The sequence below is a fragment of the Bacillus rossius genome, chromosome 6, assembly GCF_032445375.1.
Source record: "Bacillus rossius redtenbacheri isolate Brsri chromosome 6, Brsri_v3, whole genome shotgun sequence".
Classification (NCBI taxonomy): domain Eukaryota; kingdom Metazoa; phylum Arthropoda; class Insecta; order Phasmatodea; family Bacillidae; genus Bacillus; species Bacillus rossius.
In genome coordinates, this window is record NC_086334.1 from 13151438 (window position 1) to 13175928 (window position 24491).

General features: G+C 45.4%; 2 protein-coding genes across 5 annotated transcripts in view; one reads left to right on the forward strand and one right to left on the reverse strand.

Moving 5' to 3' along the window:
* The window catches only part of LOC134532655 (uncharacterized), a 542884-nt gene that overhangs the window by 217810 nt on the left and 300583 nt on the right, over positions 1-24491 (reverse strand). The gene's annotated exons all lie outside the window — the stretch shown is intronic.
* LOC134533508 (nuclear speckle splicing regulatory protein 1-like) lies at positions 4139-12080 on the forward strand. Its single transcript, XM_063371032.1, has 4 exons — positions 4139-4351; positions 6757-7715; positions 10537-10710; positions 11865-12080. Exons 1-4 carry the CDS (start codon positions 4144-4146, stop codon positions 11934-11936), a joined length of 1413 nt encoding a protein of 470 aa, XP_063227102.1. The 5' UTR covers positions 4139-4143; the 3' UTR covers positions 11937-12080.

Genomic DNA, 24491 nt, shown 5'->3' on the forward strand with positions numbered 1-24491 from the left:
AGCATGTGGCTTGATGTGACGAATGACTTCGGGAGGGGGAAGGGGCTGGTCAAACGAAGGAGAGGTTCCTCCGACGCCGCCGAGACACGCCCCCGGACCGCCCAACCAACCCCCGGGGAGGAAAACAGCCCGACAAGGAAGAGGGCCTCGTCCGGTCGACAATATTGGTCCGTCGAGCGAGGCAGCAATCCGCCGGACATCGCTCTAACCTCGGGCGTGTGTGTGCCCCCGCAAGCTCTCGACGCTCGTGACTCCGCGCCTTTCACGTCTACGGCGGTCATCGTTGTCCCGGGGCCCAATAACGAGACACGTCCCCCATCATCCCCCCCACCACCTCCCTCCTACAACGCATGGCGGACACGCTGCCATAGAATAATAATAAAAAAAAGGAGCCTCCATTTCTTTCTCTCCCTTGGGGTCGTGATGGATACGAGGGAATAAAAAAAAACAGACGTCAGGCTGGTAGGGGTCGAGAGAAGGGGGGAACCCGGGGGGAGGGGGGGGGAAAGGGGGCAGAAAGCTTCATAATGAAATTCCAGTGACATGCACATCAAACGATACCCCCAGTCCACGTTATATTAGCGTCGGAGCGGGGCTTCGACATAAGTGCGGCGTGGCGGCAGGGATTGGTTAAGGCTCAGGGGTGAAGGGGGGGGGGGGGGAGGGCTGGCTTGATACTTGGATCCACACAGGTGGCCACCCGAGACCAGGCTACAGTATGCAAATGGCGGGCCCTCTTCCTTCAGAATCATGCCCCGACAGCTTTTTTTTTTTTGTATATAACCCGGGCAGTCCAATTACTATCGGAGCGCCCGGCATTCACAGGAAAGTATCCTCCGAAGAGGTGCCTCCCCCCCCCCCCCATCCCCAACCCTTCCACCACGGCGACCTTTTTTTTTGTAATGTAAATCGGAACCGAGGCTCGAATCGAATATGCGCTTGTGTTGTTAGGGACTTGCGCCAACGTCGGCGGGAATTAATTTTGAAACCTCATGAATTTCAACGCGAAACAAAGACAGAATATATATATAAAAAAAGAAGAATAAAGAACACCAACGCAAGTACTCGCTACCGAGAGATATTTAACAGCAATCACGACGCTCTGAAAGCAAAGCACCTACTCTGCATGTACTGCGAAAGGAAATAGCGACGAGGGGGGGGGGGAGGGGGGGAGGAAATCCGGCTTTTGAAAACATGCACGGAAAAAAAAATCGATCCAGGAGCTTGGGAAAAGAAACCAGTGACAAAGGTGATGAGCAAAGATATTGGCATCCTTTGACAAGCGCACTACTCTCTTTGTTTTATCGATAAGCTACTCCTCTATAGTCGTGGGCGACCTATACGTGCTCCCAAAGCCATCGAATGCCTCCTCACCCCCACCCCCATACATGTATGTATGTATGCTCGAGAAGAGAAGGTTTTCTTTGATCTCATGACAAAAAAAAAACACACCATCGGTGTTCGTAGCGTTTACATTTTCCTATAAAAGAATAACAACGCCGGAAAGCGTACAGTGAATGTCTGTTTTGTCAGTCGCTGAAGTTTTTAAATTTCGGTTATGTAAATAGTTAATAAACCTAAATTTTTTTTAATCATTTACAGTAGTAAAATTATACTAATCGCCAATGACTTAACAGAAGAAATTATTTACAGCAATCATTCATTATTAAATCCAGGAATTCCGTTAAATGATATACCATGATTTATAGAAGCCCAGTTTTGAAAATTAATCGATAAAAAAATTTAAGTTTCCAAGATTCTGTGGAAACCAAGATGGCGTATTTTAGTTTTTATATCTAATCCTTAGAAATCTATATTTGCATGATTTAAATCATTATTTTGTACATACGCCGTTGCTAGTTTGCAATGCATGTCATTGATAATACGCGAAGAACGGACAAAGAAAGATAAATACACAAACACACACACAAAACAATCCAAAATCAGCCGATGTAAAGCCATCGCCGAGAATTTCGTGGAAGTAATTATAATAATATCACAGCACAGACGAACACAGCGGGCTAGCAACGACGAGACAATGGAAACCAAAACAACAACAACAACAACAACAACTTTGGACAACTTATCGACAGACAGAGGAAACCAATGACGATATTGAACAGATAATCTAGACAACAAATCGTTCTTCGTGTTTCCTCCGCGACGGACAGTGGAAACTAGCAATGGCGTATGTCCAAAAATAACGATTTAAATAATTAATCTTCGCCGTTGCGAGAATCATTCAAAGAACGCAATCCACAGGAGCACGTATTGTTTTTTTTTTGGCGAAATAAACTGACAACTCTTTTTAGGCTGCAATGAGGTATACACGTGCTGGCGAATGTTTCCTTGCGACTGGCGGCCGTCTGCAAGAGAAGCCACTGTCCTATTTGTAGAGACCGGAAAAATTCGCGGATTCATTTCATGATAGGCTGAAATTCAAACATGTGTACAATACTGCTGGTTCTGCTATTGGCTCGCAGTTTAACTGGAGCTCTCTGGGCCAATGAGAGACTATCGACCAAAGAAGCGTCGAATCACAAGCTACCCAGTGGAGACGCCTCACAATTTAGTACCCAATGACCACGCCTGTTTACTTGAGAAATGCAGAGGATAATGGAGGCTATCCTAGAGGTCATTGAATCCGCGAATTTTTCCGGTCCCTACCTATTTGGCCAGGATGGCTTGTGATTTGTGTGCTGACAGTAGACATACGCCTGAAATAAACCCAACCAAACCACACGATACGCAGACAATACTGCAATGTTTCAAACACGCAGCTGGTCCTGGAAATCGTTTTCGCGAAGAGTGCGTGGTGCCCTGCGTATCCTGTTGTTCGCAGTGGGCGCGGATCGGCTGTGACGCAGCACGGACTGTACCGCGCCAGAGGACGTCACACAGGGGGGCTGCAGGGGCCAGGCGAGGTATCCCCCCCCCCCCCCCCCGGAGGTATAACGAGGCTCGCGGCAGACTCGGACCATCAGGTAGGCGCAGCCGGGCGTGAAGGCGGGCTACGGGCCGTGCCTAATGAAATTCGGCCCCTTTGCGAGTCCGTCTCGAAGCAGACGCCCGCTTGTCACCGAGACACGAGGGGCGTATCAGCGGGCGAGAGCGGACCACGTCGCACAGTTACAGTTAGGTCGTGTGCGCACATGCCTCCGAGCCTACAGCGCACGGACTGAATAAACCACCAATGCACAACAGCGTGTTCCGTTAAGACCTGGGAGCACCGGCTATGATTTATGGACCGCTTTTTTCCGTTCAAAACGTTTCAGTGTGTGGATATTTGCCGAGAATTATTCTCAGAGGGACTTTAAACAACGGAAGGCTTGGTTAGAGGCAGGCAGTTTTCAACTGACAACTTGAGTAAACATCAAATAAACCCTCCCCGTCATAGAGATTTTAAAAACTTGTTAATATAACAAGCAGGAACCAATTTTATATGCTTCTAATTTATTTGCTACCTTCATCTCACAAAAAAAAAATTGGCTACTTTTTTTTAAGATACACCTAATGTTGGCTTGCGGCCAATCGGCGCGACTTTCAGTTTTCTCTCTTCATCTCTGCATAGCGCATGCATCTTACGCCATTTATTATTTGATCCACGGCTATAAACACTACAGACCTGCTGGTTCAAGAACGATTCAGTGTTACGGCCACGCCAAAGCCGTTTCGAAACTATCTGCCACACAAAATTTCTGGGTTAAATATTTTCCAACAAAAAGATGCGAAAGCTGACAGTTGTATCCCATAGTAAAAAATAAATAAATAAATAAACTTCACGGGGGGGGGGGGGGGGGGGTAGTAAACAAAAACAATCTTTGGTTTTCAAAGAGTAGCGTAATTGCTCATATTTCTATATAGGTTTCTACAAGCAAAAGTATATATTCCACAAAAGAAGATCTTTTCAAACAAAAGCTTTACAGATAGCAGCACGCGATGTGTAGAAAAATATATAAACTGCAAAATAAAAATAAAGTGTCGCTGGTTTTAAAATCAAGGCGAGCAGGGCAGTAATTAATATTAACTGTTTAATCGACTCTGAATATGAGATGTCAAAGATAATAATAACGCTAGTGCTCGAGCAAGGAGGAATGGCCAGAGAGGAAGGAAGGAAGGAACTGGCGCACGGGAGGAACTCGCATGTTTGTGCGCGCGGCTAGTCTCTGGCCCGCTTCGCTATGGGCGGAACAAACACGACAAGAGTCTCCAGCTGAGAGGCGCATGGACCCGGCCGACGACGAGGGTCCGTGGTGGCTGGTGGCGCTGCTCGCGGGGCTGGCGGCCACCTGCGTGCTGGCGCTGGGCTGTCTGTGCTGCAGGAGGGCCGCCGGCAAGACCTCGTCGCCAGGTGCACTATCAGGGTTACACTTTCAGCAGCCCGGTCACAGTCACACCTCACCATAAAGGATTCTTCACTTCCAGATTTATACATCCAGGTTCCAACTAGATGTTTTACCTTTAGAAGTCAATGAATCAAAAGAGTCGCACCTGTGTTTTCGTTACCATGTGCGTCTCTGCCTGAGGACGGGAGCAGATAGCAGTTCCCGAAACGTCGCTTGTTTCTGTTTTGGAATACTGTTGTGTTTGTTTCGTCTTTTCGTTTTGTCGTGTTTTTGCCTTGTTTCAACTGTTGTGATGAATTTGTTGGGTTCAATATTTTTGTGCTATCATCATTCGTGGTTTTTTTTTGTTCTCTTCTATTTTGGAAAACTATTGTGTTTATTTCGTCTGTTCGTTTTGTTGTGGTTTTTTCTCGTTTCAACTGTTGTGCTGAATTTTTTTGGTTTTAATATTTTTGTGCTGTCATAATTTGTGGGGGTTTTTTCGTTCTCTTAGTCCATTTTTCTTTGTTTTTCTTTGTTTGTTGACCATATTCCTGTTATGGAATATTGTGTGGTGTTTATATCCTGTTGACAACAGCAATTTTTTTTCTTAGTTTGTGTTTTTTGTAGTTTTCTTCTACACAAATACATGTGCTTAGCAATGGCGAATGTCCAAAAGCTTACATCAAGTCATGCACTCCCATTGCACAAATCTTTCAAAGATAATAGTCAATGAATTACAGCCTGATTACAGTGTCACCTCATTATAAATGACCTCACTATAAAGGATTCTTCACTTCCAGATTTATACATCCAGGTTCCAAATAGATAATTTACTTTCAGCAGTCAATGAATTACAGCCTGATTACAGTGACACCTCATTATAAAGGATTTCTCACTTTCAAATGTATATATCCTGGTTCCAAAAAAGTGTTTTACATCTAGAAGTCAATGAGTTACAGCTTGGTTACAGTGACACCTCATTATAAAGCACCTCACTACAAAGGTTTTCTCGCTTTCAGATTTATATATCCAGGTTCCAAAAAGGTGTTTTACTTTCAGCAGTCGATGAATTACAGCCTGATTACAGTGACACCTCACTATAAAGGTTTTCTCACTTTAAAATTTATATTTCCAGGTTCCAACAAAACGTTTCACATTTAGTAAAGTTCAGTATAAAGTAATTTCATTATTAGGTACTAAAAAAGGATGTTTTTTTTTTCAGAAACTTTGTAATGAGATTTTAGTGTAACAGCTTTACCTACCTGGTCAAAAATGTTGTGCAGAGTTTCAGGAAAATAAAATAAAGTGATTACTTTTATGTCCATTACTCGGCCATGTAATGTTTTGGTTACCGCTCGAACATCATAGCACGACGAGGAGTCGGCGCGCCAAACCACAGCCTTGCGCTTAGAGGCGACACCACGCTGGAAGCACCAGCGAGCGTGACACTTATCATCCCGCCTCATCAACACAAATACGCCCCTGGCTAGACGCGACCGTGGCGTCTCGTCAAAATAGGAGACATTTTTTTTTCTGGGTTTTTACATTGCACTGCTATGCACTTAAAAACTAAGGCCACGGGACCTCCAAGCTGTCATATAGTGATTTCCTAACCACCGGGTAGCCGACCAAAAGCTCGTGATTGGTAGTTGGATAGAGGGTAGAGTTTACACCATACACGCTGTAGATGAGTCTCGCGAAACAGCCACTTAAGGAAGGACGCCACCGAAAATTGTCGTTTCGAAAGAAGTCAATAACTACGGAGGTTTATTATCAACGCCCGAAGTTAGCTGAAGGATTCCGGATCATGCCAGGGCCAAACACATCGGTCGGAGACCCCGCTTGTAAATGGAGCAATATGGATTGCCAATAAATTAAAAGTGTACTGCGCTTCGGACAGAACAGATCAAAGACTGCTCGTAGCGTTAGTGTGTGGCACGTATCTACACTGCCGTCATTATTATTTTTTGTTGCTGATTTGCATTTTACAACTGATATAAAAAAAAATTCTTTTTTTTTATTATTGTGCTCCGCTTCTATAACTTCCACGCAGGGGCGCAACAACTAAATTTCCAAAGGGGGGGGGGGGTGCAATAAACATTTTTATAAAGAATCATCGTTCCCCACTATTGAAGCGGGAAAATTTGTATTTGAAGGTGGAACATTGTGCTATTTAAGCAGTTTTATTATCTAAAAATTGATTACACAGCATTTTCTTTGCCCCCGTTTGCCCACACTTCAAGGTTTCAGAAGGGGGGGGGGGGGGCAAAATACATTTGCCCTCCCCCCCCCCCCCCCGTTGTTGCGCCCCTGCGTTCCACGGACGCTTCGCCTCTGCTATTTGATTTATACCTGGGACATTATTTCATGGACACACTAGATTATGATGGCATTGTTTCAATAACCGCCAGCTCCCGTCTGCCGACAGGGTCGCAGTCCGGCGGTAAGGCGACGAAGGCCGTCGACCAGGCGCCGAGCATGCTCGACTCCGGGCGGGAGTCTGCGCCGGATCTGCAGGCGTCGCGCGGTCCGCCGGAGGCGCGGAGAACGGCGTCCCAGGACCTGTGCGGCTCCCCGTCGCGGTATCTGCACAGCTCCGCGTCGGAGGACCTGCGCGAGTCGGCGTCGGAGGACTTGCGCGAACCCGCGTCGAAGGATCTGCGAGAATCCGCGCCGAAGGTCCTGCAGAACGTACTGATCGAACCCGCGTCAAAGGATCTGCAAGAATCCGCGCCGAAGGACCTGCGGAACGAACTGCAAGAATCCGCGCCCAAGGACCTGCACAAAGAAGTGCTCGAACCCACGCCGAAGGACCCGCAGGAATCCGCGCCGAAGGACCTGCACAAAGAAGTGCTCGAGTCCGCGTCGAAGGATCTGCAAGAATCCGCGTCGAAGGTCCTGCAGAACGAACTGCTCGAACCCACGTCAAAGGATCTGCAAGAATCCGCGCCGAAGGTCCTGCAGAACGAACTGCAAGAATCCGCGCCCAAGGACCTGCACAAAGAAGTGCTCGAACCCACGCCGAAGGACCCGCAGGAATCCGCACCGAAGGACCTGCACAAAGAAGTGCTCGGGTCCGCGTCGAAGGACCTGAAGGAATCCGCGCCGAAGGACCTGCGCTGCGAACAGCCCGAGACCGCGCAGGAGGACCCGCACGAGTCCGCCGCCGGGGACGTGCAGAAGCCGGCGCGGCAGGACCCGCCGCCGCCGCAGGACTCGGAGGAGCTGCTGCAGCAGGCGTCGGCGGCGACAGAGGGGCGACCCAGCGCGACCCTGCTGGGGGACCACAGCCGCGCCCAGCTCGCGCAGACCCGCGAGGTCGCGAGCACCAGCTCCGTCACGTGCCTCTCTTCCGCCCACTCCATCGAGGACTTCTGCAGGGACCAGGTGGGTCCCGAGCCCACCAGCACACGCGCCCTCGCCAGCTTGCCTGTTCCACCAGGTCTTTTATACTCAGGGCCGGTGCAAGGTAAATTGGCGCCCTAGGCGAAAAACCTTAATGCACCCCGGACACCCCAAAAAATTTTTTCCTTGCCTCAAAATACATCACGTAAGTCTAAGATTTTGTCAACAATCAAAAATGTAAGTAGGCTTATGTTTTGTTTTTTTTTTTAACTTTTTTACTTATTACAAATCATAAACAGGTCACCGTGCGACTTTAAATGATTACTAATATCAATATAAACATTCCAAACTGTTACAAAAAATCCATTTTCATCTAGTTTCAATAATCGTTAAACATGTTGTATAAGCTGTTATGTGTCGTGCTGCGCCGCCCCCAGATACTTAGCGCCCTAGGCGGTTGCCTAGTTCGCCTGTATGGACGCGCCGGCCCTGTAAATTAGACTTCCACAAACAGTGGCTGTGTAATGCTGGTTAGATGATTCTTGGAGTGGTGGCTCAACCAATCTGTGGTTAATGTCCAAAACAGAAATTTAAAAAAAAAAATCAGAATATCCACTGGCGAATTCTACCGTACATTTTTTTTTTCAAGCTTAATTCAGAAACGTTTTGTTCCAATTGAGGGAGTAATTTTGGAAGAACTTTCCAACCCGTAAAATTAGATCTCATATCACGCACTTTTGTTGTTATAGGTGGTCAGCGTACCTTATCCGCAACTAAGGTGACGTTGGTTCGACTCTCGTCTCGCGCATAGTTCGTAAACCTTCACCTCATCAAGCCTCCCGGCACAACAAAATAATAATAATAACAAAAAAGGCCTTAAGGGGAGATATAGTAACTGAAAGACGCCATATTGGTTTCAACAGTTTATATGCAATAACATTCTTGTATTATTAAATACTTGAAATTAGCCTTTTTGAAGCAGAGATCACAAAGTAAAAGAATTTCAAAGCCCATGACACAGAGCATATCAAGAGTATTATTTAAGTTGGAGTCATCCCAGTAAAATGAATTCAATACTAAACGCCAATAACTCCACATGGGAAACTAGTTCTAGCAGTCAGTCACTATCGACGTAAGGTATTCCACTAAACTTATACTATGCTTTAACGAAGCGAAATTGTGTTTTGGCGTAAAATCTGCTGAAAATCGCCCCTTTCTTATCTAACTAAAAAAGCATCATTATCAGGAGAATATTACGGGAATGAGGGGGGGGGGAATAGAACACCTTTCCCATTTGTTTTGCTTTCAAATTCTTTGCCCTTTAGTTAGTGGGAATGATAGAATGATATGGATATTTTTATGATCTGGGGATATACACACACACACACTCTCTCTCTCTCTCTCTCTCTCTCTCTCTCCATCCGCCACCTCTGCGTATGCCACTGATCATTCCAAGAAATAGTTTGAAATACTATAAGAAAGACAGTGTAAATTTGTCCAACGCGTAGCTATTGTTATTTTCTCGTATAGGAAATACGTTTTTATCGAGAAAATGCTGAATATTTCTTACGAAAATTGGCGCATGATTATAGATTACAATTTGTGTTTCATCCAAGCATAATGAATGGAATGTTAAACAATTTGACCTTATTTCGTTGCATCACGCTTATTAAAGCGCGCAGTTAATACTGAAAAGGTATTTCAGGGAACGGTTTACAAACTAACTTTTAACTATTGTGGAGGTTTACAAATAACATTTAACTATTTAACTTATTGGAACAGCACAAAGCATAAAACGCCCGGGTAAGAATCCGAACCCCAGTATTGCTGCGAACGCTATTCTGTTTCACTTGCAAACAAAAAGAAACTGGGCAGGCAGAGCAGCGAGGAAGGGAAGCCTAAGATGTACATCAAGTTCTGTCCCTGCCCGAACACGTCCGAATATTCACCTTAGGCCAACCTCGGGTTTATTTATATAAATTTATATTTCTCTTTTTATTTTAATGTAGCTATACTAACCTAACTAACCGTAACCTAACCGACCACTTTTAATATTTGAATTCATTTTTTCCTGCGCAAAAATAAAACAAATCCCGGGGTTGGCCGAAAGGTGAATATTCGGGCAGGGACAGAGCTTGATGTACATATTAGACTTCCCAGCGAGGAAAGCAATGCCGCGGTGGCGGACGGGGAGTGCGGGGAAGAGTGCGGTGAGAGTGCGGGGAGAGTGCGGGGAGAGTGCACGGGGAGTGCGGGGAAGAGTGCACGGGGAGTGCACGGAGAGTGCACGGAGAGTGCACGGGGAGTGCACGGGGAGTGCGGTGAGAGTGCGGTGAGAGTGCGGGTAAGAGTGCGGGGAAGATTGCGGGAAGAGTGCGGGGAGAGTGCACGAGGAGTGCGGGGAAGAGTGCGGGGAGAGTGCGGGGAGAGTGCACGGGGAGTGCGGGGAAGAGTGCACGGGGAGTGCACGGAGAGTGCACGGGGAGTGCGGTGAGAGTGCGGGTAAGAGTGCGGGGAAGATTGCGGGGAGAGTGCGGGGAGAGTGCACGGGGAGTGCGGGGAAGAGTGCGGGGAGAGTGCACGGGGAGTGCGGGGAAGAGTGCGGGGAAGAGTGCACGGGGAGTGCACGGGGAGTGCACGGAGAGTGCACGGAGAGTGCGGTGAGAGTGCGGGTAAGAGTGCGGGGAAGATTGCGGGGAGAGTGCGGGAAGAGTGCACGGGGAGTGCACGGAGAGTGCACGGAGAGTGCACGGAGAGTGCACGGGGAGTGCGGTGAGAGTGCGGGTAAGAGTGCGGGGAAGAGTGCGGGGAGAGTGCGGGGAGAGTGCACGGAGAGTGCGTGGAGAGTGCGGGACTGCGGCAGATGGCGCGCGGCTCGCGGCTGCTGCACGACGGAGACCTGGAGGGCGCCATGGACCACTTCGCGTGCGCGCTGGGGCTGTACAGCTGCCCCGAGGCGCTGTACCTGCGGCTGCAAGACGTGCTGTCCCAGGAGGGCATGTGCGACCCCTGCACGCAGACGCAGGCCGCGCTGTCGGTGAGCGATACCGCCCTCAGGTGGAGGGGGTCAAGCCGAAATGTACTGCACGAACCAATATGGATACCGTTACAGCTTTACCTGTATTGGAGGTTAAATTGGAGATAAATGTCAACTCATACCATTACATTTTGTATTATGAAGATTCGTGTTGGACTTTTAATGTATATATAAAGGGGACTTCCGTTAATTACGTGAGGCGATTTTGGTGATTTTTCGACCCCTTCCCCCCTGCCCCACTTGGTGAGATGTCGTGAGAGTTGGCTCGACCCCTTCCCCCCCCCCTTTTAATGAAACCTGAGATTTTTCAAAATGCGTATTTTTAATGCAAATACGTTAATCTGAGCTTGTTTGCGTAATAAAGTAATTTATGGACGCCCCGAAACCAGTAATATTTTGATATAATTTTCTTCGAATCCTTTAACCACACCCTTAAAAATTATTGTCAAGAGCCTAGTGAGCTGGTAAACTTCAAGCAAGGTAAAACAACTAGGCTAATTATTGTAACCATACAAATGCCAATATCGCGCTTAATTATACTGCTATTGACATAAACTAACATAACACAATTTTAACTTCAGAAATTTTGAAACTTAGAAAGTTTCATATGATATTTTCTCTATAGAGCAAATCTCACTGGATGTAAACCAGAATGTTAAGTCTTTCCTTCACGTTCAGTTTACGAGCAGTATATATATATATATATATATATATATATATATGTGTGTGTGTGTGTGTGTGTGTGTGTGTGTGTATTTACCAGTTTAACGGTGTTTCGATAAACCTTGAATGAACTGTAACCAATAGCAGTACGCGTCTCAGAGTTATAGAAATAGCTCAGTGAGAACTGATAACACACGTACCTAACTAGCCAATTTATAACTAACATGGTCTGCTTTAAGTTGTATTAGTTTTATTCTTGAATCACATTGTCTATACTGGTTTTTGCTTGTTATCATTTTTAATAAAAATAAATTAAAACAGCAATAGTAATGATGATTTTTTTCTTTAAGAATTTCTCCCTTCGATGCAAATAAATCTAAAAGACAGACATTCGTGGATTTCTAATCAATTGTTTTTGCACACAGAAATTCAAAAGCAAATAATTAGCTGTCTTCTATTTACTGAGAAATTTTCTCTTTTTTTTCTTTCAGGTGTACCTCACATATTTAGCAGAAACTCTGCTGAATGACGACCCGGAAACAGCGGAGAACAGCACGGACTGAAGAAAATTTCGCAGCGCGTTGATGCAGACAAAATTCAATGTGTCCCCAAAAGCATATATATTTTTTAAACCAAGTGTTCTATGTACCTCGGAGGTGTTCGGGAAGTTGCAAAATTGTGTTTATTTACATAAAGTACTTTTAAAATTGCGTGTTTTCATTCCGTTTATTACAGATCAGTGCAGTGTTGAGTTCTGCACGCAACGCTGCTTATCTCAAAAATCACGAGGGCATAACGCTGATCCTACCGGGACTCAAAGCCATGCTTCCCGAACCTCATTCATTTATTTTCTCCGGCATCAGTTTTTTTTTTTTTTTTTTGGATCTGCTGTCAGCAATAACCCGACCGCAATCCCTCCCATTTATTCAATTCAGATACTACATTCAACAGTCAACTTAACATCCACTACTCACATTACAATTAAGACCTAATTGCTAGGGCCAGTTTCTTTTCGCGAGAAGATTTCCAGACCAGCTGTGTAGCACTATCTGTGTTTCGTGGATGCCTGGGTTTTATTCCAGGTGCATGTCAACTGTCAGAAGCAGGCGGCCGCCAATTACAAGGAAAAAATCGCTAGCACGGACATGCCTTATTACAGTCTAATATTAATTCACGAAAAAAATTCATGCCCCTCCTAATTGATTTATCTCATAAACAGAGGTAGAGGGCGGCAATCCTAGAACCCGAGCCACGCATTCGGACCACGAAGCTCGCTACAAGTCTGATCCACATTCTTTCTCTGTCTCTGCTATCTCTCTCTCTTTCTTTCTCGTTCAGGGAGCATTCCAAACGGTTCCGTGCCGAACTGTCTTTCGCCAGACGTATGCCAAGGACACCATCATTAAAAAAATTTATTATCCTAAAACATCGGCTGAACAAAACTAATCTTTTAAAATCCAGCACGGCGGGTGCGGCCAGGACTAACACCAAAGATCAGGTTCTGCGCAGCTCATGTGCGCAGCTCATGTGCGCAGCACGCATCCATATACTCATAGAGTTAGGAATTGTCAGGAGACGGCATACTGTGACGTGGTTGAAGTCACTTTTTTTTGACCTCACCGACGCCATATTGTCACGCCTAAAAAAAAAATGCGGAAATGGTGCTTCACCACATCTGATGATAGTTATTAATAAATTATGAATTAGAATCTCCGTCGTTAAAAACAATCACCTCCACAAAATACCGTTATTTAAAACTGTTTCCACAAAGCAAACACTTAACTTCAGCCAGTGTTTTGGGCGTCCAACAGTGTTGGTTTATTTAAACCACGATGTTTAAAGCACTATTTTACCATGGTTTAAACCAAGTATTTTTTTATAAAAAAATATTTTATTAAATAGAATATTTACTAGAATATATTAATTTTTTTTAGTGTAAGATCTATTTCCACTATAATAACAAAACAAAGTTTGGTCAGTAATGTTTCTTGTGATTTACAGGAACAAAATAATATATATACTAATCAAGATCTTATCATTTAAATTATCTGAATAAGTTGTAAATCATATCCAGTTAAATACTATTCCAAAATTTAAAAAAAAAAAATGTTAATTCATATTCTTTTTCGAACTGTACTGTAAATCCCCATTCTGTGAGAAACACCCATTCTATGGATAGTCCTCCCCGTGATGGAGGAATGCCCTTTCAGTCAGATGTGCAGATTTGCTGGACTTAAGTTCTTTGATGTTAGAACTATTCTGGGTGAACATGAGTTGCAGAAAGCGGGAAGTTTTGTTTGACTTTCATTTGAACATGATTGAGAACCAAAATAACTAACGTGTAAAAAAAAACCTGGTTTATACAAAAAAGGGGTAGTTTGTTTTTTTTTTAAAAAAAAAGCATGGGTTTTTTTCCAACCCTGACGTCCAACCAACACTGTGCAGACCATGAGATGATTAAAAAAAAAGCCGCTTCAACCGGCTGCCATGTAATCAGGCAACGTGGCCACCCCTAGCCCATTCTTCACTCTCTGTGCCCCACGCGAAGGTGACGACGGGTGTACGACGTGTAGGACGCTATCAGAGCCCTCGCAGCCGGAAAGTGCTCTGCCCCCTCCCCCGTTACACTGACACGTCATACATACTAGTCCATTACACTTTCCATCATCCTCCCCGCGCCGATAGGCAACCCGCCTAAATCAACCCGCGCATTCAACGAGTTTTCTGCGAAACCTATCGTCGCACGTCGACGGGGCTTGTTGTTCGGTGCGGAGGAGTGAAGAGTGTGAGGTATGATGGTGAAAGGGGGGGGAAGGGGTTTTGCCCCCGTCAAACGGCGACAATCTGTGTGGGTTCCACGCCAGAGACGACTCCCGGAACAAAGCGCACTGGAAAGCGGGGAACCAGGACAGCTCGTGTCTTCCCGATGACGTTTGTGTTTCCTGGCGCGCGCGGCGCTCTGTCTGTCGGACGCGGCCGGAACTGCGGATCTGACGCCACCTCGCGCCAGGCGCCGTTCACGAGACTCGCTCGCAGACTGCAAAAACAACACGCGGCAGTACAATGGCACGGAGCGCGCGCGTGGCTCGGTTTACCACTCCAACGTAGTTTCCGCAACCCACAGCTGGAATTCGCTGCCGGAGCAGGGGGACGCACCACAACGCCGAAACATGTCATTGCAGGACTGCCACAAAGGTTAGGTTAGGTTAGGTTAGGTTAGGCTAGCCTAGGTTAGGTTAGGTTGTGGTATTTCGGCGTTAAGATACATTTAAGAAACATACACAAATTCATTCAGTTGCTTTTCATTTTGCTCCTGTGGCCCCCCCTCCCCTAGCAACATTTTTCGGCGTTATTGTACGTTCGGCGTTGTGGAATTTCGGCGTTGTGCTAACGACCCCCGGAGCAGCTACGTTGATTACTGAATCATTCGATTTGCGCAGCGAAATTTTAAACTATATGATGAAAACGACTCCGACAAAAGCGTCAAAAACTGATTTTCGATAAGAAATTTTATTAAAATACTGCCCATCTTGTTAAAAAAATTAATTAAACAGTTAGTACTATTAAGTTTCCCTTTGTCTTTGTGGACTTTTGGTTCACGCCATCCACCACAGATGGCAGAAACGTGGTTGTAATACATTTCCGTTCTTTGACTTCCGACGGCATTCACGAAATTACTCCCACCAAATGACGTATACCGAGAGCTAAGATGTTAGACAAAAAAAATGGATTAATTGTTGTCCTAAATTCTATTTTTTAATGGAAAATCGGTTCACCATTGGTATTTTTTCCTTCAAACAACAGCTGTTTCTCTTATACATTAACTGTTTTACTGTTAGCTGCGTGTCGAAGTTCCAACTTACAGAACCTCTCGTTCCGAAAACTTATTTCGTAAATTGTTCTCAACTATCAAAAATACTGCCCATGTTGTTAAAAAAATTAATTAAACAGTTAGTACTATTAAGTTTCCCTTTGTCTTTGTGGACTTTTGGTTCACGCCATCCACCACAGATGGCAGAAACGTGGTTGTAATACATTTCCGTTCTTTGACTTCCGACGGCATTCACGAAATTACTCCCACCAAATGACGTATACCGAGAGCTAAGATGTTAGACAAAAAAATGGATTAATTGTTGTCCTAAATTCTATTTTTTAATGGAAAATCGGTTCACCATTGGTATTTTTTCCTTCAAACAACAGCTGTTTCTCTTATACATTAACTGTTTTACTGTTAGCTGCGTGTCGAAGTTCCAACTTACAGAACCTCTCGTTCCGAAAACTTATTTCGTAAATTGTTCTCAACTATCACGAATTAATTCTCGCTCTGTGGCAAGGATACGGCGTTACTGCAGAGTACAAAAGAAATTTTAAAAAATCCCGTGAGCATCTAAAGACACGCATGAATGAAATTACATTTGAGTTTTCGGATACTGAATCCTTTTTATTGATGTTATACTTCTAATGCGACTTCCAACAAGGTTGCGTTAAACGTTTAACGCTACCATGGAGAATAACGCTACCATGGAGAATTATTGAAGTGATACTTCTATTGCGACTTCCAACAAGGTTGCGTTAAACGTTTAACGCTACCATGGAGAATTATTTGCATGGAATTAAAAACTATTTTTAATGATGCCAAAGAACTATAACTTCTCACGCGCGTACGTAAGTACACGCACCCATTTTTTTTTTCATAATGATTTCTCTCCCTGAATCGATTTAATAAGTGTTAAATTTCAATCGTGTGATGTTACCGCACAGCTAATAGCGACGATGTTTTAATTAATCCCGGGGCGTGCCAGCCCTGAGAGCTGATTGGACGAAGGTCGCGAATGGTCGAGCACAGAGAGGACCCGGGGAATCAATTCGCAAGGTGGCCGGGGGGGACGTGGGGGGTGGTGGAAGGCATCCAATCAGCGCGGAGGAGTCGGTGCAGATAATTAGCACCGCAGCGTGCCGTGATTGAGTCACTCGCAGATCAAACTACGGTGCGCGCGCCACAATTTACCGGTGTAAGCTCTCGGCGCGAGCGGCGACTCGCGTCCAATTGCGCGGATCCCCGGACGGCGCAGGGCCATTCGACCGGCACAACACAGAGCCCCCTCTCTCTCTCTCTCTCTATCTATCTCTGTGGGTGAGAATCACGAGTGATTGCCGTGGAATTAACGTTCGTCAAGCACACACACACATGCCTGCCTTGGGCCGGTATTCCAAGAACCGCAAGTTTAGGTGTTGAATATGGGGGACGCACCACAACGCCGAAATACCACAACGCCGAAATGCCAAATTGACCACAACGCCGAAATGCACTAACGCCGAAAAATGTCATTGCAGGACTGCCACAAAGGTTAGGTTAGGTTAGACTAGGTTAGGTTAGACTAGGTTAGTTTAGGCTAGGTTAGGTTAGACTAGGCTAAGTTAGGTTAGGTTATATTACGCTAGGTTAGGTTAGGTAAGGTTAGGTTTGATTGTGGTATTTCGGCGTTAAGGTATATTTAAGAAACACACACAAATTCATTCAGTTGTTATTTCGGCGGTGTGGTACACAGCAAGTTTCTAGCTGTAGGCGTTGTGGTCAATTTTGACATTCGGCGTTATGGTATTTCGGCGTAGTGGTAACGACCCTTGAATATGCGACACCTTTTACCTAACCGTATTCTCAGTGCGCGATGGGGAACGGCCAGTCCCTTATATTTTTAGGGAACGGGTTGTGGTTTCCCATCCGTCGCCGATCTGTTGCCCAAATTCCGCGCATGCGCGGAGCTCAACTTTTCCGTTGATCTCGTCCAGATGGAGAACCCGCGTCTGGCGCCATCAACTCGTACATGGTCACTTTTGAGATCATCGAGGGACGTACCAAGCGCGTTGGTGTGGCAAATGATTCTTTATGAGAGAAAATTTCCTGTAAATCTTAATATATATAAATCCAGTGTCCTGATGTTTGTTTCCAGTGAACTCTTCACCAAGTCAACACATTTCGATGGTAATTGGCACTTATGTGTAATTTTTTCCAACTTGAGAGATAGGATAGTTTTTATTTCGATAAATGGTCTTAATAATTTATAATTAATAATACATAATAAATAGCTGATCTCCATGGGTAAACAAAAAATCATAGATCATAAACATACAAACAGTAATTGTGTGACATTTCTCTATGTCCAACACACTGTCATATAGCGCTATCCAGTTTGCTTTAACTCGCAGACAATAAAGCTCCTGTGTTTGACCCGGGCAACGCCGGGTACTGCAGCTAGTACATTTTATACGCTTTAATGGTCGTAACATGAAATAATCAACTTAAAAAGTACTTGAGAAAAAATATATTAAGTTTCTATTTTTGTGCGATGGTGTTGCTATCTACCGTATTTTTTTTGTAGTAATAATTGTATCGATGGTTCCGAAACGTCGGCTAGAATGCGTTGAAACCAGTTTCTAACCTCGCGTATGCATCGTTTATTGAAACGGTTGCCGATTTGTTTCCTTACTGGGATTCGGGTTTAGACACTTTCTGGAATAAGGAAGAGTTAGGTTACGGTGGTCGTTACCCCGAGGCGTGCTAGTTCGCTACCTTGCCCGAAAGTCTTGGAATACCGCCCTTCATGTCTGGACATCATAGGATTAAAACTAAAGTGAAAACTAACATAGCATATGCGCCAAAACATACACGCTTTCACCCACGACTCTAAACCTGTTCCTTCCGAATAACTTACGTGATGCCCGAGCGTCCTAGGTTACTGAAGATAAGTTTGTGTTGGTGACACTTGTTAAATAAAATAAACAGTGATTGAATATATTTATAAATACACATACACACGCGCGTGCACACACATAAGACAAGAAAATATTAGCCCACTATTATACCCAAATTCAGCTCACTCGGTGACATTCGTTAAGATAAAATGTGACAAAACGGGTCTGTATATTATATTATGTCCTAACAGAGTCTTAAGTAAAAAAAATCGCTAGGGATAAAAAATATATTAAAATAAAGTCTGGGGCCGAGTTCGTGTGTAGAAAAAAAAAACACAGAAGAGAAAAATATCACTGCATGGTTATTTATTTTTTGGTACTCTTGGAGTTCTGGCAAGACGCCACACGAGGCCTTTCGCCGCACGAAAATGTTTTCACGTCGAGCCAGAACCCGTCACTCGCGATCTCGGAACGGCCGTCGACGGCGAACGAAGGGTCGCGACGCCGACAGCCTAAGGAGCAATAACGGAATCGAGCCGAAAAAGGGCTCCGACCGCCTGACAAAGGCAATTTGTATCCGGCGCGGAGACTTGTGCAGGGGTTGAGGAGGGGGGGGGGAGGGGAAAGGAGGGGGAAGTGGCCTGCACGTGGAAGTGTGCGCGCGCGGATGCGACCGGCAACAAAGGCAAACCCGCCCCTGCGAGACCCAGACTCCGGAGGGGGGGGGGGCCGGAGGTCGGATGCTGTCAGCTGCATCTCCGGCTGTCAGTCCGGCGCGCGGCTGACGTCACGGCGCGCATAAAAGGGTGGGGGGGGGGGGAGGACGGCTTGTCACAACCCCCTCGCGCGCGAGGCCCTTCGGGAGATTATGTTTCGTCAACCCCCCAACCCCCCCCCCCCCCCAACAGACGACTCTGAACCCCCTCGGGAGGAACCCAGAATTAGGGCGGGTTCTTGCGCCCATGCGCCAGCACTGCCCCTTCCCCCTTCCCCCTTCGACACCCCCGGACGAAGACCCTCTCTGGAAATTAATACTTTATCCTCCGGCGCCGAGGGAGAAGTGAAAGGAGAGAAGAGGGTGGTGTTTTTGAATCGGCGAGGCGGGCTCCGAGATGATCTCCGAAATTCACTAAGAACGGTGCCACGGCGTGGAAAACGGAAAAGAATTCCCCCCCCCCCCCCCCACCCCCCCGCTGCGATTTCACAACGCGATAAATTTTATTTAACAAAATAATAAATACGTTTTTTTCTTAAAATGTGTTTCTACACCATCCCAGTCAGAAACCAACAATATACAAAGTTAGCGAAGCAGAAGAGAGTAAAAGAAAACAAGACGGATATAAAAAGAAGGCGAGCTTTTTCTTACACAACATAATTTATGTTCTACTATTACCAAGCATATTTATACAAACACACACACACACACACACAATGGCATGAGCGCCTGAACAACTTCTTTCAACCATTATACATAGGGACATGTTCTTTTCGCGACACGGTTTTCAGACCAGCCGTGTGTTAAAAACGTAAAGCATTTCCTGTGTTTCGTGCTTGGCTGGGGTTAATTTCAGGTGCATGTCTACTGTCAGAAGCAGACGACCGCCAACTACAAGGGAACTGTCGCTAGCACGGGCATGCCTTATCGCTGTATAACGAGCGATGAGATTATTTCGAAAAAAAATACGTGCCCCTAATTATACGCATTTTAAACTTACGCTTGTTTGCTTGGCATGTGCGTTATAAAAGACGTTGTTGTTGATCCATGTTGTTGTCTTGCATATTAAGGCTCAGTATAACTCGCCATGTTTAAATCACCCCCCCTTTTTTTTCCTTCATATATATTTTTTTTAAGTGCTGGGTATTTCTACAATTTTTAACACGCTATCTCCCTTGCATTTGTTCTAATGCCACAAATATTTTTAACAGATATTCAACAGTTTAATACTAGAGTCTGGAAAAATTCGCGAATTCATTTCGAGTAGTGCTAGAATTTAAACAAATGTGCCTTCATATTTCTTCTGTGATTGACTGGTAGTTTATCTCAAAGACTTTGAACCAATGGAAAAACTTCAACCAAAGAAGTAGCCTATCGGGAGCATCCCAGTTGACAAACCTCACAAGTCAGTAGCCGATGATGATGTGGCATTTGCCCGAGAATGTCTATCCTAGAGGTCATTGAAACCGCGAACATTTCCAGTCCCTAGTAAAACCATGTGTGTAAAAAGTCGTGCAAGTGATGATAATTACGAAGACTGCAGAAAATATTTGTGGCAGATCAACAAATGCAGGGGAAGTTTAAGTAAAAAATTTAGAAACAATTTTTTTTAAAAAAAAAGGGGGGGGGGGGCCCTTGATTATGAAGTCTGTTAACGGACGAATATTTTACGTGATAACGTCATAAGAAAACATTGATGAAAAATTGCATACTTTTTAATCTTCAAAAATTATTTACAGCTTTAGCAAATTTATTTTAAATAATTTGTTTAAATATAATCACGAACAATTAGTTTAAAAAGCCCGCCTTAACCTGTTAGATATTATTATAGACGATTTTCTCGCACGGTGGCTAACCGGTTCTTTCACGCTCGGGTCAGGAGGAACGTGACAATTTTTTCGTGCGTGTAGCCGGCGTTCATCGATTTATAAGACGTCATCACGTCACAAAAGGAAAACCAACATGGCGTGTGAGACATATGTCCGGCATACGAGCGAGGTATGGAGGAACACACAGGCGCACTTATCAGTGGCCGGCGCTGCATCACCGCTGATCTGAAGCGTCCTCCAACCCTCGCAGCAGTTAAAAAGGGCGGTTTGTTTGAGGCTGCTAGACGCGCACGACCACGAGGGTTTCACTGCCGCGCACCAGGTGTCGCCCCCCCGGTTCAAGACGCGAGGGGGATTGCCGATAGGTCCGGCGAAGTACCCCCTCCCCCACGCGCTGAAGGGCTCTCGACGGGGACTGCGGCGGGGCGACCGGCCAGAGTGGACGGACCCTCCACCGCGCAGGGTCTGCGCCGTCAGCGACACCCGGGCCGACGGGTGACGGATGACGCCCTCGCCGAGACTGTCCGACCGCTGCAACTGCAGGCATTAACTGAAGTCCTCCGTGCTCCCGTCTCGAACACAAACCCTGCACGACGGTAGGTAGGTAGTTGTTTCCAACCCCCCGAGCGCGGACGTCAGGATCAGAACAAATTCCGCACCTCGACGGCGTCGTTTTGAACGGGAAATTAAGTTTCCTCGACCTCAGCTCGGGAACTGACGCCTCCGTACCCTTTTGCAGTGGGCCCTACGTCAAGTGACGCCAGGGCGCCGTGACAAAGTGCGAGCAAGTCAACAGCACACAACAACAGGATAACGTACAAATCAAAACAGTATATTTTAAGAGTGGGGTGAATTGAAACGTAATCTTATCCTCCGCGGGAGGGGGGGGGGGGACCTTTTGATCACAAAACATTTCGTAAATATTCCCCTTGCTATACAAAATGAGTCTGAATTCGACCGTCAAACAAGATGAAAACATCCATACAACTTGGTCTAGAGTGCTTCCTAACGCTTGTATACGTCTTTGAATTGGGAACTAAACGATTTGGTTTTAAATAATACAGAAAATATTGAAGATAGAAAACTGAGCGTCTAGATTATGTTTAATTTAGTTAAATTATACAACCACCTCGATTTTCATCGCTGTAGCAGAATTATCCAATTGAATTGAAAATACGTGGGCAACAAAAGTGTAACCCTCCATTATTTCAATGAAATAATTTTGCTACTGCGACAAATTCCACGGTGGTTGTATAACTTCGTTCAATAAAACGTGATTCAGACGCTCAATCTAAGGGGTCCGTCTAGTAAGGGGAAGGGCAATGATCACAAAATAATATGTGGCTTTCACAGTATTTATTATTATAGTCTTGAAATAAAAATAATTTGTCGTGAAGAAAGTACAATGTCACGTTGCTAAACGAAAGTTCAAAGTTTGGAATATAAGCAACTTAACATAAGATATATTTTCCGTTAGGTGTAATATTTTACGTGTCTTAATAACGAAACAAAAAAAAAAAATAATGACACTTAAATCTTCCAGATTTCCCTAATGGATTTTGCTCTTTTTATTGCCGTTTCGTTGCCACGCAAAAAAAAAAATTCAAATTCCATTTTCAACCATCACGTTTTTTCTCAACCACAACCTTTTTTACGACGGGGCAAAAAAAATATTCGGCCGAGCCGCTACGTCACTAATCGTATAAGCTCATTAATACCCTTACATTGTTTATCACGACTCCGCAGGCTGTCGTCCGCGTTACGCCCTTCACAGGTGCGAGAGCCCGCTCGCAGCGCCGCCAACCTTTTAACGAAATAGCCTCATTGCGCCCGCCGCTAACCGCGGCGAAGCGAAAAAAAAGGCAGAGTGAACTAGAAGAGGAAGGTAAAGAACAGAGAGAAAGAGAGAGGAGATAAGTACTGTCGTAACTAAGGATTAGAGGGTACGAGATCGGAGAGAAGCAAGCGGGAACATTATGCTTATTAAGCAAGTTTTAATGTCCATTAGCAACCCCCTCCCCCCTTCCCCCATCCCTTTATCCCTACACAAGCCCCTTTTGACTGACTCGCTGGCGAAGCTCATCCATTACGGAGCACGATGACAAGGCAGAAATCGTTCAGTCCCCCCCCCCACCCCCTCTTTTAAGGTCTAAAAACACGCTCCGAGGAAAGCAAGTCGCAAGTCACCAGGCCGTGACGAAGACAGATTACATACCCCCCCTCCCCCTCCACACATTTATAAAGCAAGCTCAACGAGATAGCAGTCGACCTAGGACCGTGGGAGTCCGTGGGAGGTGAGCGAGGGATAAACAGCAGACGTCTGGCTACACTCCCTACACCCCCGCCGCTCATCCCGTGATTGATCCGTGTATCTGCCCCGTCACGTGGCCAACTGCTGTTCGTGTCGTCTCTCGCCGGACTTGCGTCCAACCGCCCGCGCCTTTCCGCTTATCACGATCTTCAGCACTGAGTGTCCTAAACCAGTAGCACACGTGATAGCATGCGGGGGGGAAACCACTACGATGATGATTCATGTATGCCTTTTATCGGTTGGAGCGACGGAAGATTTCACGTAAGCTGGCTACGATATGAGCTGTATGTAAGTATTTGAAATGCCTGGAATAATGTGATTTTGAAGCCATTTTTATGGACGTTAGCCCATCGGTCTATTTCACATAAAAACCCGAAGAACGTACAATGGACATGAATATCCTACATAAATGCACGGGGAACAAGTCAAAATCAGCTGATGTCAAACATATCTGATCTAAGTTGTTATTGGAATATATTTATGCAATGAAATTTCCAACCAGTAAAGTTAAAAAAATACATCCTCGCGAACTAGTTAAAACATAAGCGAGATACTGAAAAAATTCCGTTTACAAGTAAGTACATACTGCAAAGAAAATTAAAAAGAGAGAGAGATAATTACGCTTTGGGAGACAGACTAAATAGCAATCACAAAATTATTCAATAGCTTTTGAACAACGTAGAATTTATTTCTGCCGCGGACATGAGAAACAAAACAAAACGTATCGCTACAACGACCAGCATTACCTAAGAGAGTTTCAAAAATCATAATAATAATGAGAATAGACAAAAAACCAGTCATACTGGAGTACAGTAATATCCGAAAAGTTCCCAACTACATCTGCAGATGAGATATTCGAAGTAGTAACCTTCATTACCTCCACGGCTTACACCTCCTTAATATCACTTCAACCCCCATTTCCAACCCCCACCCACATCCCCCGTATAACCCGCATGTGCCGATTAATTAATTCTCGTATCTCGCCACCACTAAGCTTCGCTGAGCCGAATCCGACCTGCTCTGCCCCAGGGGGACCTGTGGTCCGACACTGGAGCTCAGCTCAGCTCAGCTCAGCAGCACGGGACTAGCGATTGCTCAGGATAGAACATTTCAGCTCCGTGCGCGGTTACACGCACCCCGAACACGTCCCGGTTTCAAACACTCGTCGGTCCGCGACACGACGAACATATTTCGGAGTGCTCGCCTGAAGTGTAGGTACCTCCACCCCCGACAGCCAACGTATCGTTTCCCACGCACGTCAATGATCATGTCGACATGTGCCCGCTAATACAGCGAGGGTAGAAATTGGTTGACAAGGTTTAGAAGAACGAAGACTTGGGAAGGTATTCCAAGGGAAATAAAATAAGGATGCAGGTGTTGAACATGCCTACACCCGTATCCTAACCATATCCCCTAACGAAGTAGCTTTGGCTTCTGGGTTGTAGCCGTGTCCTCGGCAAATAATTCACCGACGTTTCGGTCGACATTGCAGTCGCCATCATCATCATTGATTTCTCAGAAATATCGGGTAGCACTAGGAGAACATCAGCAGAAGTCTCACCAGGATTAA

Coding starts and splice junctions, on each gene's coding strand:
- LOC134533508 (XM_063371032.1), top strand. CDS start 4,144: ATGTTTGTGCGCGCGGCTAGTCTCTGGCCCGCTTCGCTATGGGCGGAA. Junction 4,352..6,756: donor CGGCAAGACCTCGTCGCCAG/GTGCACTATCAG, acceptor GTCTGCCGACAG/GGTCGCAGTCCGGCGGTAAG. Junction 7,716..10,536: donor AGGACTTCTGCAGGGACCAG/GTGGGTCCCGAG, acceptor GGACTGCGGCAG/ATGGCGCGCGGCTCGCGGCT.